This window comes from Notamacropus eugenii, chromosome 6 (assembly GCF_028372415.1).
Source record: "Notamacropus eugenii isolate mMacEug1 chromosome 6, mMacEug1.pri_v2, whole genome shotgun sequence".
Classification (NCBI taxonomy): Eukaryota; Metazoa; Chordata; class Mammalia; order Diprotodontia; family Macropodidae; genus Notamacropus; species Notamacropus eugenii.
The window spans coordinates 227104202-227118408 of NC_092877.1; the positions used below are offsets into that span (position 1 = coordinate 227104202).

The 14207-nt window shown below is 40.0% G+C and overlaps 1 protein-coding gene across 1 annotated transcript in view; it reads right to left on the reverse strand.

Moving 5' to 3' along the window:
- Positions 1–10136: 10136 nt before the first annotated feature.
- The window catches only part of UBAC2 (UBA domain containing 2), a 270773-nt gene continuing 266702 nt past the window's right edge, over positions 10137–14207 (reverse strand). Inside the window, exon 9 of the mRNA XM_072622052.1 lies at positions 10137–11903. Within this exon, the coding sequence (XP_072478153.1) occupies positions 11796–11903 (108 nt within the window). The 3' untranslated portion in view covers positions 10137–11795. The remainder of the gene's footprint in view (positions 11904–14207) is intronic.

A 14207-nucleotide genomic window follows, 5' to 3' on the forward strand; every position in this document is an offset into this window, starting at 1 on the left:
GACATATTGTGGGTCAGCATAAGAAATTAAATGAGAAATTTTGGGGAATTTTGCAGAAGCTGCAGACAACACAAAATGTTCAGAAACTCAGAAATGCAGTATATATATATATATATATATATATATATATATATATATGTCAATATAGTTTATCTTTTAATACCATAATAATTCAAACTTCTCTGGTACAAAGGGAGGGTCAAAAATTGTAGGAGGTGCCATGCCCCTAATGCCCAAGATGTGGCAGAGATAACTGTTTATCTATTTACCTATCTATAATCTGTCTATATAACTTTCTTTCCACCCTCTATTTACCTATCTATCCTCCATCCATCCATCCATCCATCCATCCATCCATCCATCCATCCATCCATCCATCCATCCGTCTGTCTGTCTTTCTATTTACCTGTCTACCTCCCTCCCTCCCTGACTACCTACTTACCTACCTACCTATATCATTCCATGCTATGGTTGGAGTCAAGACATATAGGTTTCAGCCCCAAGTATGCTACTTTTTGTTATCTTTGTGACCCTGGGCAAGTGATCTGACATCTAGACCTGTTTCTTTTCTTATACAAAGCAGCATGAAGCGAGCAGATGGGAGGTTGCTAATATATTGACTTTGTGACTCTTGCTAATTCACTTAATACAAAATAGAAAATACAAAATATGGCCCAGGGAGTCCTTAAATAGAGCAAAGGTGAATCTCTACGCTCAGGTCATTTAACCTGGGTCTGTTTCACGTTGCTCAACTATAAAAGGTAATAACAATAATGGCACCCATTTATAAAACGCCTGGAACATAACAGGAACTTAATAAATGTTTATTCCTTCCCTTCCTTTGGCTGGGAAGTAGAAAAGGAGGCAAAAGAAGGACCAGATGACTGTATTAGAACCAGATGAGTTCCAGGTCCTGGCTGAAGGTAGTGAGCTCTGCAACACAGGAAGCGTTCAGCAGAAATGTACGACCACCTGTCAGGGTTCCTGTAGGGTATTCCTGTGCAGGGTGGGCAGTTGGGTTTCCTCTCCTCTCCCCTCACTTCCTCTGACTCTTTCCTTTTCCTCTCACTCCACTCGGCCCTGTGCAAGCTGGATTGTAACCTTATTACTCAGCTAAAACTGCTGTCTGACATGATCTCTTTTACCCTCTAATGATCACCAGTATCACCAATGATCTCTTCCTTACTGAATGCTGGGGTCTTTTCTCCAACGTCCTCCTTCCTAACTCTCTGAAGCACTTTACAGTGCTGACCCCTTTCCTGGATACTCTCTCTTCTCTGCATTTCCCCCTCCTACCTGTCTGACCACTGCTCCTCAGTCTCCTTTGCTGGTTCATCATTCATAACATGCCCCCTAATTCTGGACGTTCCCTGAGGCACTATCTCTTCTGGTCTTTCTCTTCACTCCCCTTAGTGACCTCATTAGCTCCCAAGAGTTTAATTATCATCTCTATGCAGATGACTTCTGAATCTACATATTCAGTTCCACTCATGCATTTCCAACTGTCAATAGTATATTTTCAAAGTAGATCTCTCATGAACATCTCCAACTTATCAGGTATACTTATCTTTTCCCCCAAACCCATCCCTCTTCCAAACTTCCCTATTTCTATTGAGAGCATTCTTATAGTCATCCTGATTTAAAAGGCCGGCACCGTCCTTGACTCCCCACTTGCCCTTACCTTGTTTCTACTTCTATAACATCTCTAGCATTCAGCTCTTCTTTCCACTCATTTGGTCATCATCCCTTTTTATACCCTCATCTCCTTTTGCCTGGACTTAATGAAGTTGTCTCCTAATTGGCCTCCCTACCTCAAGTTTCTTCCTTGTCCAATCCGTCCTACAGAAAGTTGCCAGCGATTTTCATAAAGTGTATGTCTGACTATGATGATATGATAGACTCCAAAATGGTTTCTTGTTGCCCATGGCATCAAATACAAATTCCTCTGTTTGGCTTTTGTGTGGTGTGGCCTGTCCTTTGTTCTCAAAGAGGACCATGACATCAGGAAAGTGATGCCATGACTTGCAAGTGAATTGGATTTAAGTGAGGGAGGATTGTGCAAAGTCACCAGCCTCAGTCTTTCTTCTAGAGCCATCTGGGTCCAGTGAGCAGATATGGAACAGAACAACTAGAGATGCCCAGCATTTGACTGTTAAAACCTTTTACAACCTGGTCCCAACTTAACCTTTCACACTTTATTGGACTTGGTGCTCTTTCTCACAGTGTGCTTTTGTATTGGCTCTCTCCTATACTTGGAATACAATCCCTCCTTATCTCTGCCTCTTAGAATTTCTCCCCTTCAAATTCCCTCAAACACCACTTTCTACATGAAGCCCATTGTGATCACCAATCTGTTAGTGTCTGCCTGCCAAAAAAAAATTACCTTCTATTTATTTTCTATGTGGCATAGTTGGGCAGAGAGCTGTTCTTGGAGCCAGGAAGACCTGGGTTCAAATTCTGTCTGTGACACATACTCTGTGTGACCTTAAACTCTTCCTGTTTTAGGCATCCCCTAAAGACTATAAAGTCAGCCCCAAACCCAGGCTGGCCTAGTTAACATTCAAGTCAGTGTGAACAATGAAAAGCCTTGTCTAGAGATTCGCAGGCTCACAGAATGGTGGTTGTTCATCCTTCTTTCTCAAAGAGGCCCATGGACATCAGGAAGGTGAATTGGATTTAAGTGAGACAGAGCCGTGCAAAGTCATCGACTTCTCTTTCTTTCCCAATGGCAGGACACAGGTCCAGATGGCTGGCAATGGCCCCAGATGCAGTGGGAGACCTTGGCCTATTTAAGTGATGGTCTTTCCCTGGTTTCAGTTTGTTGGAGATTACAGCACACCCCACTGTCATTCTAGCTGGGTGGCTCTGTGGCTAGAGTGCTGGAACTGGCATAGAGTACCTATATTCAAATCCATCATCTGGTACTGTGTAAGTGTGCCTTACTGTACCATGTAACTCTGGATGAGTTGTTTAACTCATAAGCACCTACCAGAAGGTGTTGCCATGATTGTTCCACATAAATGATGCATGAGACTGGCCCTGGACATATTATTTCTTTGGCATAGAGAACTCTTCTAACAATTCAAGTCAGCACCTTTCCTGAAATTTATAGTCTTTGAAAAGTTGCCTAGAGGACTGAGAGTTCTGTACCTTGCCTGGGGTTCACACAGGCAGAATGTCAAAGGTAAAACTTTTAGGTCTCTTTGATTCTGAGGTCAGCTCACTCTCTACCACATCCCAATGCCCTCTTGGCTTTAACTCCATAAATTTATGCCATTGAAGGCACCTGGGTGACAGTGCATAGATTGTTGGATCTGGGGGTTGGGACGACCAGAGATCAAACACAACACAAAAGTCAGAGTTTGTTTTGGTTGTTGTTAGTGCAGACAGATAAACATAATGAAAGCAGTAAGGTGGATCAGGAGGGTGGAGGGCAATGCTCTTGCCTCTGATCAGCTTTTGTTCTTGCTTAGATAGATCTGTACACCAGTTAAAGAGGATTTTAGGAATAATTTGGGTTTCTTAGTCCTAGACTACACACAGCAGGATTTTTGGGGGGACAGAATCCCCAGAATGAGTTTTTTATGAGCACAACCCCTAATCAGATGTTAAACAGGATATACAAGTCATTTTTTTAACCCCAAGTCAAGTAGTTGTTTAGTACACTGATCTTGAACATTGATCTTGAAGTCAACACAAGCTAAATAGTCAAAAAAGATCCTTAGTCTTAGTATGGATCTGGCTGCTTTTTGTTCAGCTACCCTCACTACTTTCATAGTATCTGTTAACCCAGCCCATACTTTTCAGAAAGGTGCTCTCTAGGCACCATACCTATATTAAGTAAGAGTAGAGAATCAGTAGATTGCTCTGGAGAACAAAAACCCAGTAGATGGGAGCAGATATGGGTGACCATGAAACCAGAATTGGTTTCACAATACCCATTGTAGACATGAAACCTAGCACAGAAATAATATACCCAGCAGAGAGCAGAGCTGTAATACCCTCCTAGAAGGAGCATGATGACATCCCCAAAGGGTATTACTTACAATAATGTTGATATAAACTGCCCTGACCACCCACGGTCCCGTGTGCATGCTATTGATATGTGTCTTGGTCCCATGACCACGTAGCATGTGCTCTTCCTACATATTCTGTAACCATTTCTGTGTGAGTTCCTTGGACACACATTTTCTCTGCAGGTATGCCATTTCCCATTGGGAGTGTGGAAGAGTATCCTGTGTGAGTACAGTTTTATTTTGAAATACTGTATCTTCTGGCTGACTGGTAAAAGTAAACACATTACTGGGGACCTGTGAATTACATTCTGAGTAGGTATTAATGAGAGAAATTTGAACCTCAGCTGGTTTTTCTGGTGGACTGCATATGAGGTCTACGCTCCATTGAGCACAGGAATTCTGCAGGGGACAGAAGAGATGGGTACCTGACCAAGAAAGAGCAAATAAAATTGTTAAAAAGTTTATTTTAAGAAGCCAGATATAACATGTCATTGTTGGTTGATTGTTTTTGACCTCACTTCTCTATTTATCTTCTGGCAGGTGGCCCTGGGATTTGGAGATACCTTGGCTTTCCATTGTTAAACTTCGTATAGAGTTGAGGGCATATACCAAGAAAAGATTGCCTGACTGTTTAATATTTGGCAATAGAGAAGTGGTCTCATTCGGTGATTCAAATCTTGAGTAGCTTTTGAGTCTTTCTAGGAAGCTGTGAGTATACAAGGAAGCAGACAGCTTTGGTGTACTATACACAACCATCAGTATTTAAAAAAATGTGTTAAGTAGGTAGCATTTCTACAGCACTTTAAGGTTTACAGAGTGCTTTATATGATCTCGTCTGATCCTCTGAACACCCTTATGAGGTTGGTGCTATTATTATCATCTTTATTTTATAGATGAGGACATGGAGACTGAAGGTTTTAAGGGACTTGCTTAGAGTCATCAAGCTAGCAAATGTCTGAGGCAGGGATTTGATTTTCAGAGGTTCTATAGGCCTTTCCAAATCCTCCCAGGTTGTCAGCTTTGGAATGTTGTAATTCTCTCCCAGTGGATAGGTCCTCTCATAAAGTCAGTGGCTTCAGGCCTTTCCCAACAGCTGCTTCTGGTTGCCTTTTTGTTCTCCTTCATCTTAACAATCAGAGGCTATGTTCAAACTGCACCCCTGACTTTGGAGCAGGGACAGATGCTCCCCATGACCTTACTGAAAGGGTAAGTTTTGAGTGGAAGAAATCATTGTGGGCCAGACCCTATGTCTGGAGAAGATGGAGGAGAAGAGTTTTGGATCTAGCACTTTGAGGTAGGAAGTTCCTACCAGTTATCCTCCTAGGTCCCCATGGCCAATATCAGCATCCATGCAGAGGTTCTTGGAATCACTTCCCTCTCTCCAGAACTTTCAGGAGAAGCTGGCCTGGTTTCAAAAACTACCCACTAAGTGTGTGCCGGCTTTTATGGGCCTCATTTAGGATTGTGAATTAGTGTTTGGGGCTAGAAGGGGACCTTAGCCGTCATGTATATAATCCAAGGGTTCTTAATCTAGAACAAATTGGTCCATAAAAAGATTTTAAGAGGGTTGTAAATATGGATGAGGAAAAATAGTATTTTTTCTTACTAATCTCTGACAAATGTAGCATTTCCTTTAATTATTATTATATTATATATAATGTATTCTAGAAATATAATATATAATTATATGTAGAAATATTATATAAATAATAAATATGATAGACTATATATTATAGAATATAAATACATCATTATTCTATCATTATTTTTATTAAAACATTATTCTAAGAAAGGGTTTGTAGGCTTCACCAGAATGCCAAAGGGCCCTGACTGGGACTCATAAAAATGGGGAAGAACTCCGATGTCCTCTTCTTCCTTTTATAAATGAAGCAGCTGAGGCCTTCAAAGTAGGGGGAAGAGCCTTGCCTGTTAGCACACAAGATGTAAGGAACATGCCAGCTCCAACACAGCACCAGCTCCCCTCATAACAAATGAGGAACTGGATAGATAGACCAGGGCACTGGCCATCTGTCAGAGCCATGGATGTGTCAAGGCATGTGTGGGGAAACCAACCTAATGGACACATAAGGGCACCGTTCCTTGCTACTCCAAAAGTGGTAGCAAGAAGAGAATTTCACAAATGTATCTGACGAGTAAACTTACACAAACATTAGAAATAAGACAGAGCCAGTAGTTAATGTCATTTAACTTTCTTTTGCCAAACCATTGTTCTAGTCACAATGAGTTCATCCAGAACACAAACAACATTGTCATAACTCTACCTAGGAGGTGGGTCAGAGAATTTCTTGTAGCTCATCCAGGATTTGGCTTTTTCAGTTTGGTTGTTTACTTCATTTTAACAAAATAACTGCTTTTTTTCCCTTTAAATAGGTGATTAAGGCATCAAAAGGCACAAAACACTACAGACATGTATGTGAGAAACTAAACGCAACGAGGTCTGGCCTCTTGAGGAGTTAGTACATATCTGCTGAACATTTAGCAGTTTGATACCTTTTGAAAACAGCTGCACAATCTTGAAAGTTTTTTGTAGAGAAAACTTTTATTTCATAAACAACAAAAATGCAGGTCTTATAAGTTGCCCCATGAAAAAAGCTGCATAGACAGTATCACGCTGGTTGACCATTTCTTAGCTATGCTCTAACACTTCTGTTTACCATTCTATTGTATCCTTCTGATGAATATTGCCATCCTGTTAAAAGATTTTTAACGAGTAAAGAATGAAACATACCATGTTCCCAGTGGGTCTACAACTCCAATCCTCTTACACAGAAAACCCTTGAACAGTCTTCAAAAGCATAAAAAGAGGCTCTATGCTCTTGTGGGGAAAGTAGAGGTCTTAATGCCCAATGGTGGACTTCACCAACTACCAAATAATCCTAAAACAAGGATGTGACCATGTCCACCCCTGGCCTCCTTCCTCACCTTAAAATTCTAAGGTGGCTCTAGGGTATATAATAAAGCTTTCCACAGTCTGTGTCTCATTCACTTTTCTAGCCTCATGAAGTCTTTTAATCAGCCCTATTGTGAGGGACTGTAACCCACCGAATTACTGGGTATTGCTTGGCATGTGCTTGGTATTTATTATACGTTATACACTATACATCGATCTGCACAGGATCCTCCTGGAAGGTTTTAAGAGAAGCCTAGAGCGCAGTGACAGGTTCTACTTGGTCTGTATCACCAATGAAGCTCCCTGCTCGAGCAGTAGCTTAATAAACGCTTATGGGAGTGAATTCAATCAGGTCTCAAGGGGCTATACCTACATAATGGTACAGATTAATTGGAAAAGGCTTTTCTACTTTTGGTACTTACAGATAGTTAATCAATACCAGAGGTTCTTGGGAGTGGGGTTGTTTTTTATTTTATTTTTCTTTAATTTTAAATTTTAATTTAAATTAAATTTTTAAAGTTTGGATAACTATTTCAATATAATTGGTTTCTTTTATAATTCTATGTATTTTATTTTATGTATTGAAAAACATTATTTTGAGAAAGGGTCCATAGGCTTCACCAGACTACCAAAAGGGTCCATGAAATAAAAGGTTAAGTAATCGCTTGGTATTCATTGTATCTAACAATTCATTTTTCATTTTGCTGCTATAGGTCTGGCTGTTTGGAGTCTGCTACAGGGGTTTCTTCTCAGTTTGGGCCAGAACCACCCTGTGCTTCAGGGAGGAGGCTGAGAATTACCCAATTGAGAATTATTCCCAAGGAGTAATGCAAGGTTCCCTGCAGGAAGTCCCAAGCAGCTCTCAGGGGAACTTCTCACTCCCTCACTTTAGTTCTGTCTGGTCTTCTGATCACCCAGGCATTATCACAGAAATGATGTACTTTCCTAATTCACTAGGACTCCAGAGATGGCTTCAAGTCCTCTTGTGGGTGTCCACACTATGCCTGTGGCATTACACTTCCAACTTGAATGCTGGGTGTTTCTGAAATGCCACAGGCATTCATGGTCCAAGTCAGAATACCCAGCAGACACAGTATGCCCCTTGGTGACAAAATATCTGGAATTTTCTGGCCTGCACCAAACTGGAGTGTAAAAGAGGGCCCCTGTAGCTATTGCTCACATAGATGGATCCCTTTTTGTATTTAAAGGATAAAAAGATTATTATACAACACCCCTCCCCCCAAAGTACACAAGAAAATATGTTAATCAAAGGAGGTAGTCTATAATACCTTTTCCAATTCAGAGTGCAAACACTTTCTCTTTGGGGAACTGGGGTCCCTACTGCTTAAAAAACAAAAGATATCATATATTTATAGCGGTCTGAGCAGATTGCCCTTATATTTGTTCTGACATACTTTTGACATAAAACATAAGGGAAAAAGTCTTTAGTCAAAGCCAGAAAACTGCAATGAGAAATGCTGATTCCTCTTTATGACACTCACTTAATCCCATTCTTTTATTTCAGGCATGGGATGCAAAGTGAAGGTCATCAGATCTCTTTTGATCAATATATGTTACTTAATACCTGAGACATTCAGTAAAATAACTTTGAACTATACTGTAATTCCCTCCAACGCATTTCAGGACGTGGCCCTATAAAGGTGAAAGGACTATTGCTGTAGGAATAGATTACAAGTTCAGGTACTAAAAAGTGATTTCATTTTATAAATGGCACTTGGGTATTTTCATAACTTCAGGCTTCGTTCACTGATGTTCTGAAGTTCTTTCCACAACTTCAATGTAATTTTATGCTGAGGCATAAATTATCTAGAGCCTTCCTATCACTCAGGGCTTTACTGATATAGCCTCTCCCTTAGCCCAGGTGAACCTACTAACAAGGTTTTTGTCTCTCTGGGGCAACTGGAACTTACCCACTTAATAATGAAATCAGCATGGTTATCAATTCAATAATCTACAAGAATTTTTCTAGACTTAATGGTAGATCAGCATAGCTCTTTGGTGCCATCCTCTGGCACAAATCATGACACTGGGAGGAAAACACTGGGTTTTCTCAAAGATTATGTATCTACCTGAATGAAATTTTCAACGTCTGATGGAAGGTGTGGGTGCGCATATATCTTCTTGTATTCAAAGCCCTTGGGATTTGAGATCATTTGGAGCAGATGATTAGCTTGCCATTTGGTGAGAAACAGCTGATTATTAAGGATGGGGTAGAACAGGGAATGAGAGTGCTAGAAGCTCCCTGGTGCAGAAGATGAAGGAGAGTAGAGGACTGATAGTAAGACAAAGGTGGGGAATTATAGTCTGGAGGTGATTACAGAGAAAAAGACCCTGAGGCTACAAGTTGTGCAAGTAGAAGGGGAGTAAACCCCAAGCCCCAGGGGATAACAAGGAAGGAGAAGAACATTAAGCATGGAAACTGAATGGGAAACTTTCTCAAAAAACGGGAAGGTTATTGTAACAAACAATAAACAAGGGCCACTCGGCGATTAATCCTTTTTAAAAGGAAAACAAAAACCCATATTTAATATATGAGAGGCAGGTTGGCATAGTGGATAGAAGGGTGGTACCAAAGTCAGAAAGGCCTGGGCTTCGGTCCCACCCCTCAAATAGATTAGTTGTATGAGTGTGAGTAACTCACCCTCTCTGGCCTAGGCAACTCTCCAAGACTATGAATCACATGGGAGTTGCCAATGGGTATTAATGGAAATAGAAATTCCCTACATTGATGAAATAATAGGTCCTGACCAAAATAGTCTCATGTAGATGCTGATAATGTTCCAGATGATGTTCAAACACATATCTCTCTTCAAGATCCTGATTTTTGGGCGTTATTTATCTTACTAACTGGGAACTTAGAAGGGAAATTCTCTCTGCTTCTCTGATGAATTGGTTATGAATTATCTGACTGTGTTAACAAAAATAACACATGGTATGAATATGTACTGCACTTTTTCTTTTGAAAGTACAACACTAAATGTATGCCCCTCAAACCATCAATCTGAACTGCTTCCATACCACCTACATGTGAATATGCTTAGTGACTTGGCCTCAGACCTCCATCAGGTTTGCTTGGTCTTATTACTTTACTAATTAGGTGCTGCTAACGGAGTTTGAGACAGAGGGGCACAAATTCTTTAGGCCCCACTAGGACCTAGGCACTGTAATGATACTTAGGAGATCTGGAGTCTGGCCTTGGTAACACATTTATTTCCTTCTTTCAGGACATAGCTACTATTAACTAGACAGTGCTACAGTGAACAAGAACTCTCTCCAACCCAAAGCTCTTCAGCCAGAGAGACAGGTAGCCTGATAAACATTTCTGTATTTCATCATTCAAAGCCTAGGAGAACATTTTCTTTAGATTGAGTCAATCCTATGTGAAAAATACTGAAAAGGTAGAACACATTTTAACCTTTATTATGATGAGTATCATGTACCTAAACTTGCATCACTTTGATAAATCTCTGCTCACTTTGCAGATGACAAATGGAGTTGCATTTCCCCCCTTGCTTTGTATCTGATAAAGGCCTTTTTCAGCCCTCCTTTTCCCTCCCACTTTCCATTCCCTTCCAACCCTGATTTCTGTTTTCTCTGCTTATGGTGTCTAATTCTGAAATGTTATTCATATCCTCTCCGCTGCTCTGGGATGACCCTTTGGGATGCCAAACATCCCAGGTTTGTGGCTGCCAGGAAGTGCCACTTCTAGAGAGGCTAATGCTGGTGGTGCAGCCAGGGACAATCAAAGTTACTGATGTTTAGCCCAAGAACCAGACACAAAATGTAGGCTGGGGTCCTCATCTCCACTTCCTGAAAATAATGGATAGTCTACTCACAAATCCATCACATGTCAACTATAAAGTATTCTATTTAGGCCATCATGAAGATCCAGCAAGTCATGTGGGTTCTGCTGAACCTGGCTGGATGCCATCAGGCTGGGGTTTTTTTTTTTTAAGCTCCCTTTTCATTCTTTTGCTGTCTGAATCACTTCCCCATTATGGATCTACTTTGGATTTTCAAGGGAGAATTAACACTAGATCCTTTTCTCCCCCCAGAGCTTTTCCATTGTTTCAGAGGCTCTTTTAACTACTAGTTTTTTCTGGAAGACATGGGGAGAAAGGCCTAGAAAATTTGCCCTGGGTTGGTAGTAATGAGGAGTGCATGACTCAGTGCTTCCACTCTCCCCTACTTAGTCCTTAGTTAATACAATTTAGAATAGATATATAAATCATATTTCTGGTACCCAAGTGGTATTGGGCATGGCCTGAAAAGAGCCCTTTGGTTTTAAAAATAAATTTGAGAAAAAAATACAATTTAAAAAAACTTTTACAAAGAATAATCTGATATGTCCTTATTGAAATAACATTACTCCCTTTTCCCTTCAAGATTATTATTGCAATCAAAAGATTATGTGGGATTATGTACTATAATAAAAATAGTGTGGCTTCCAACAGCCTCTATTTCCCCTCTGGAGTGCCACTGAGTGGTGCATAAGTTTGTACTCTCTCAGCATTTTATACATATACTGTAACAAATTCTTTACTGTTGATATCCAAAACTAAGGAAAAGACCCAGTTTTTCAAAATGAAGATAGAAAAGAACGTGCTAGCTAATTCAATGGTAAACTTATTTTCAGATAGTATAATCATAAAAACCTTGGGGTTTAAGGGCATAGGAGCAGCAGGGCATACCTACCCCCTCTACCCAACATTGTAACTTAGTTTTTGTAGACATGGCTTTGTTGCCTTGGATTCATTTGGTAAAGACTTTTCAACGTTATCCAAGAGGCAGATGCCGCCTCTGCCTCTGATGGCAAGCAACCATGTCGTATGAACTCCTCATGCTCATCAGTGCTGCAGCAGGAAGTTGGTAGCTACATTAAGGTCATTATTCGAAGCTCTCAGGGCCTCCAGAGCATCCACCCTAGAAAATCCCATCTCCATGAGTCGGGCAACCTGAAATTGAAAACAATACAAAGAGACTTTATCAGTGGGCAAAAGACAAAAATCAACCTGTTTTTTCATGGGGTAGTACTTTGATTTATTAAAAGGAAGTAAAAATACATCCTAACTACCCAGAAAATCATTTGGCATGCTTTTATAAGCTGTAAATTATACACAAGGTATTTTCCCCATTCAAGGATGGGGGATGGAGGACAGGGGAAGACAGACATATTTTAGAGATCTCTATAAAGAAAAGGACTGTAGAATTTTATACTGGTCTATTTATAAAGGTTTAAACAAAGGAGAATTTGTTCCAGTATTGACAGCTAACCACATTTCCTTACAGAGCTTTCTTTTTTTTTTTTCCAATGTTCTTTCAAGAAGTCTTCTAATTATTCAGGGAGGGTATCTCTACAGGTATTAATCTCTTTAACATAACAAACTTTAGCTTATGATGACTTTCAATCAAGAAGGTCTCATATCTGCTTTATCAAGGAGAATTTGCACTTGCTTTTGTCTTCTACAAAAAAGCTCATTAATGAGAGATAGGAACAGGTCTGGAACTAGAGTACGACAAGGAAGCCAATGGCATCAAATCCATGGTGGGTAAGCAGAACAAAGCACAAACAAGCCATACATAGATGGATAATGTATAAAGTTTTTGTGTTTACACAGACAGCTTCCAATACATAATGGGGTTCATTCTAATGACTCTGTAAATTCTATGTTTGGAATTCATTTTCCCATAAATATATTATTGATTGATTATAATAGAGATTATAGTATACTTTTATAATATTATAATGTATTATATATGTGTGTCCTACCCCATATATAAAATATATATTATATAATATTAGAATAATTAGAAATAATTAATTAGAGTCACAAGCCATTTGGCCAAGAAATTTAAGGCATTTTGCTAAGCACTAGGGATACAAAGAAAGGCAAAAACAATCTTGGTCCTCAAGCAGCTCACATTCAAATAGTGGCAAGGAGTGACAAGGAGTGACAAGGAGTGACAATGAATAAACAACTATGTCCATACAAGATACGTATGGGGTAGATGTAATCTCAGAGGTAAGGGAGTAGGAGAAGAAGGAGCAGGAAAGACTTTCTGTAGAAGGCAGGTTGGAATTTAAACCTGAATGAAGCCAGGAAACCAGGAGGTGGAAGTGAGGAGGAAGAGCACTGCAGCCATGGAGAGCAGCCAGTGCAAATGCAGGGAGGTGACTGAGTGTCTTGTATGAAGTACAGTAAGGACACCAGTGTCACTGGATCATTGAGTCCATGAAGGTATACAAAGTGTGAAAAGACTAGAGAGATGGGGAAAGACTTATAAAAGGCTTTAAAAGCCAAACAGAGGATTTTATATTTGACTTGGGGGGGGGGGGGAAGGAGGGAATCATATAAATAGCTCACTATAGTCAATTTATCCCAAAATGTGTCTGGAATACTGTACTTTTGGAGAAGGATAGAAAAAAATGATCACAAACAGGCAATATTTCCATCTTTTCTGACAATGTGGTCTGCCATTGCAATGTTCCATTACCTACCACTAGAATTACTTGCTTCCTAGATAGCTCCTAACCTGTGAATCCTATTCCCTGGGTAACTGCAATGATCCAAATCTTCCTCTCATCTTCCTGGACTGCTGAATGTTACTGGAGAAAGCCATGAATTATTCTTATTTTCATCAAAGATCGATGGTGAAGACATAGAAACAAAAAAACAACAAATCTCCACTCTACTCCGCTCCCCCCTCAAATGTTACAATCTAATATGGGAAATCTAACTTGTACACAAACAAAGGGAATTCATGAAGGATGCCATGTGCAAAATAGATGTGGAAAGAAAACCAGTGACATATATATTTGGTTCCATTAAGACTCAATTGTACATAGTAGTAGTTGGTATGCCTTAAAAATTCCAGTCAACTTAATGTTTCCCTGTTCAGAGCAAGCTCCTGTTGGCTTCAGTTTACAAGCTGTACTGTGGTGTTAAAGGTTCGACACTTGAGATATAAGAATTTTACATGGCAGACTAATGGTATCAAGGAGCCACTAAACAGTCATATAGCAAAGCAGAAATGGGATACCAGGATACAAGAATGGGACACAAGAAGTGATCTTGAACCTGACACATGATGAAGAGTGGTGACTTTGATAATCTCATCATACTTGAAAGTCCACAAGGGTTTAATCAGTGATAATACTTGCCTCTGAACTTGTTCCCTTAGGTTAAGGACATCTTTCCTCATTCACTTCAAAATCTCATTCACCCTCCATGTTTCTGTAATCTTTATTGGCCATTCAT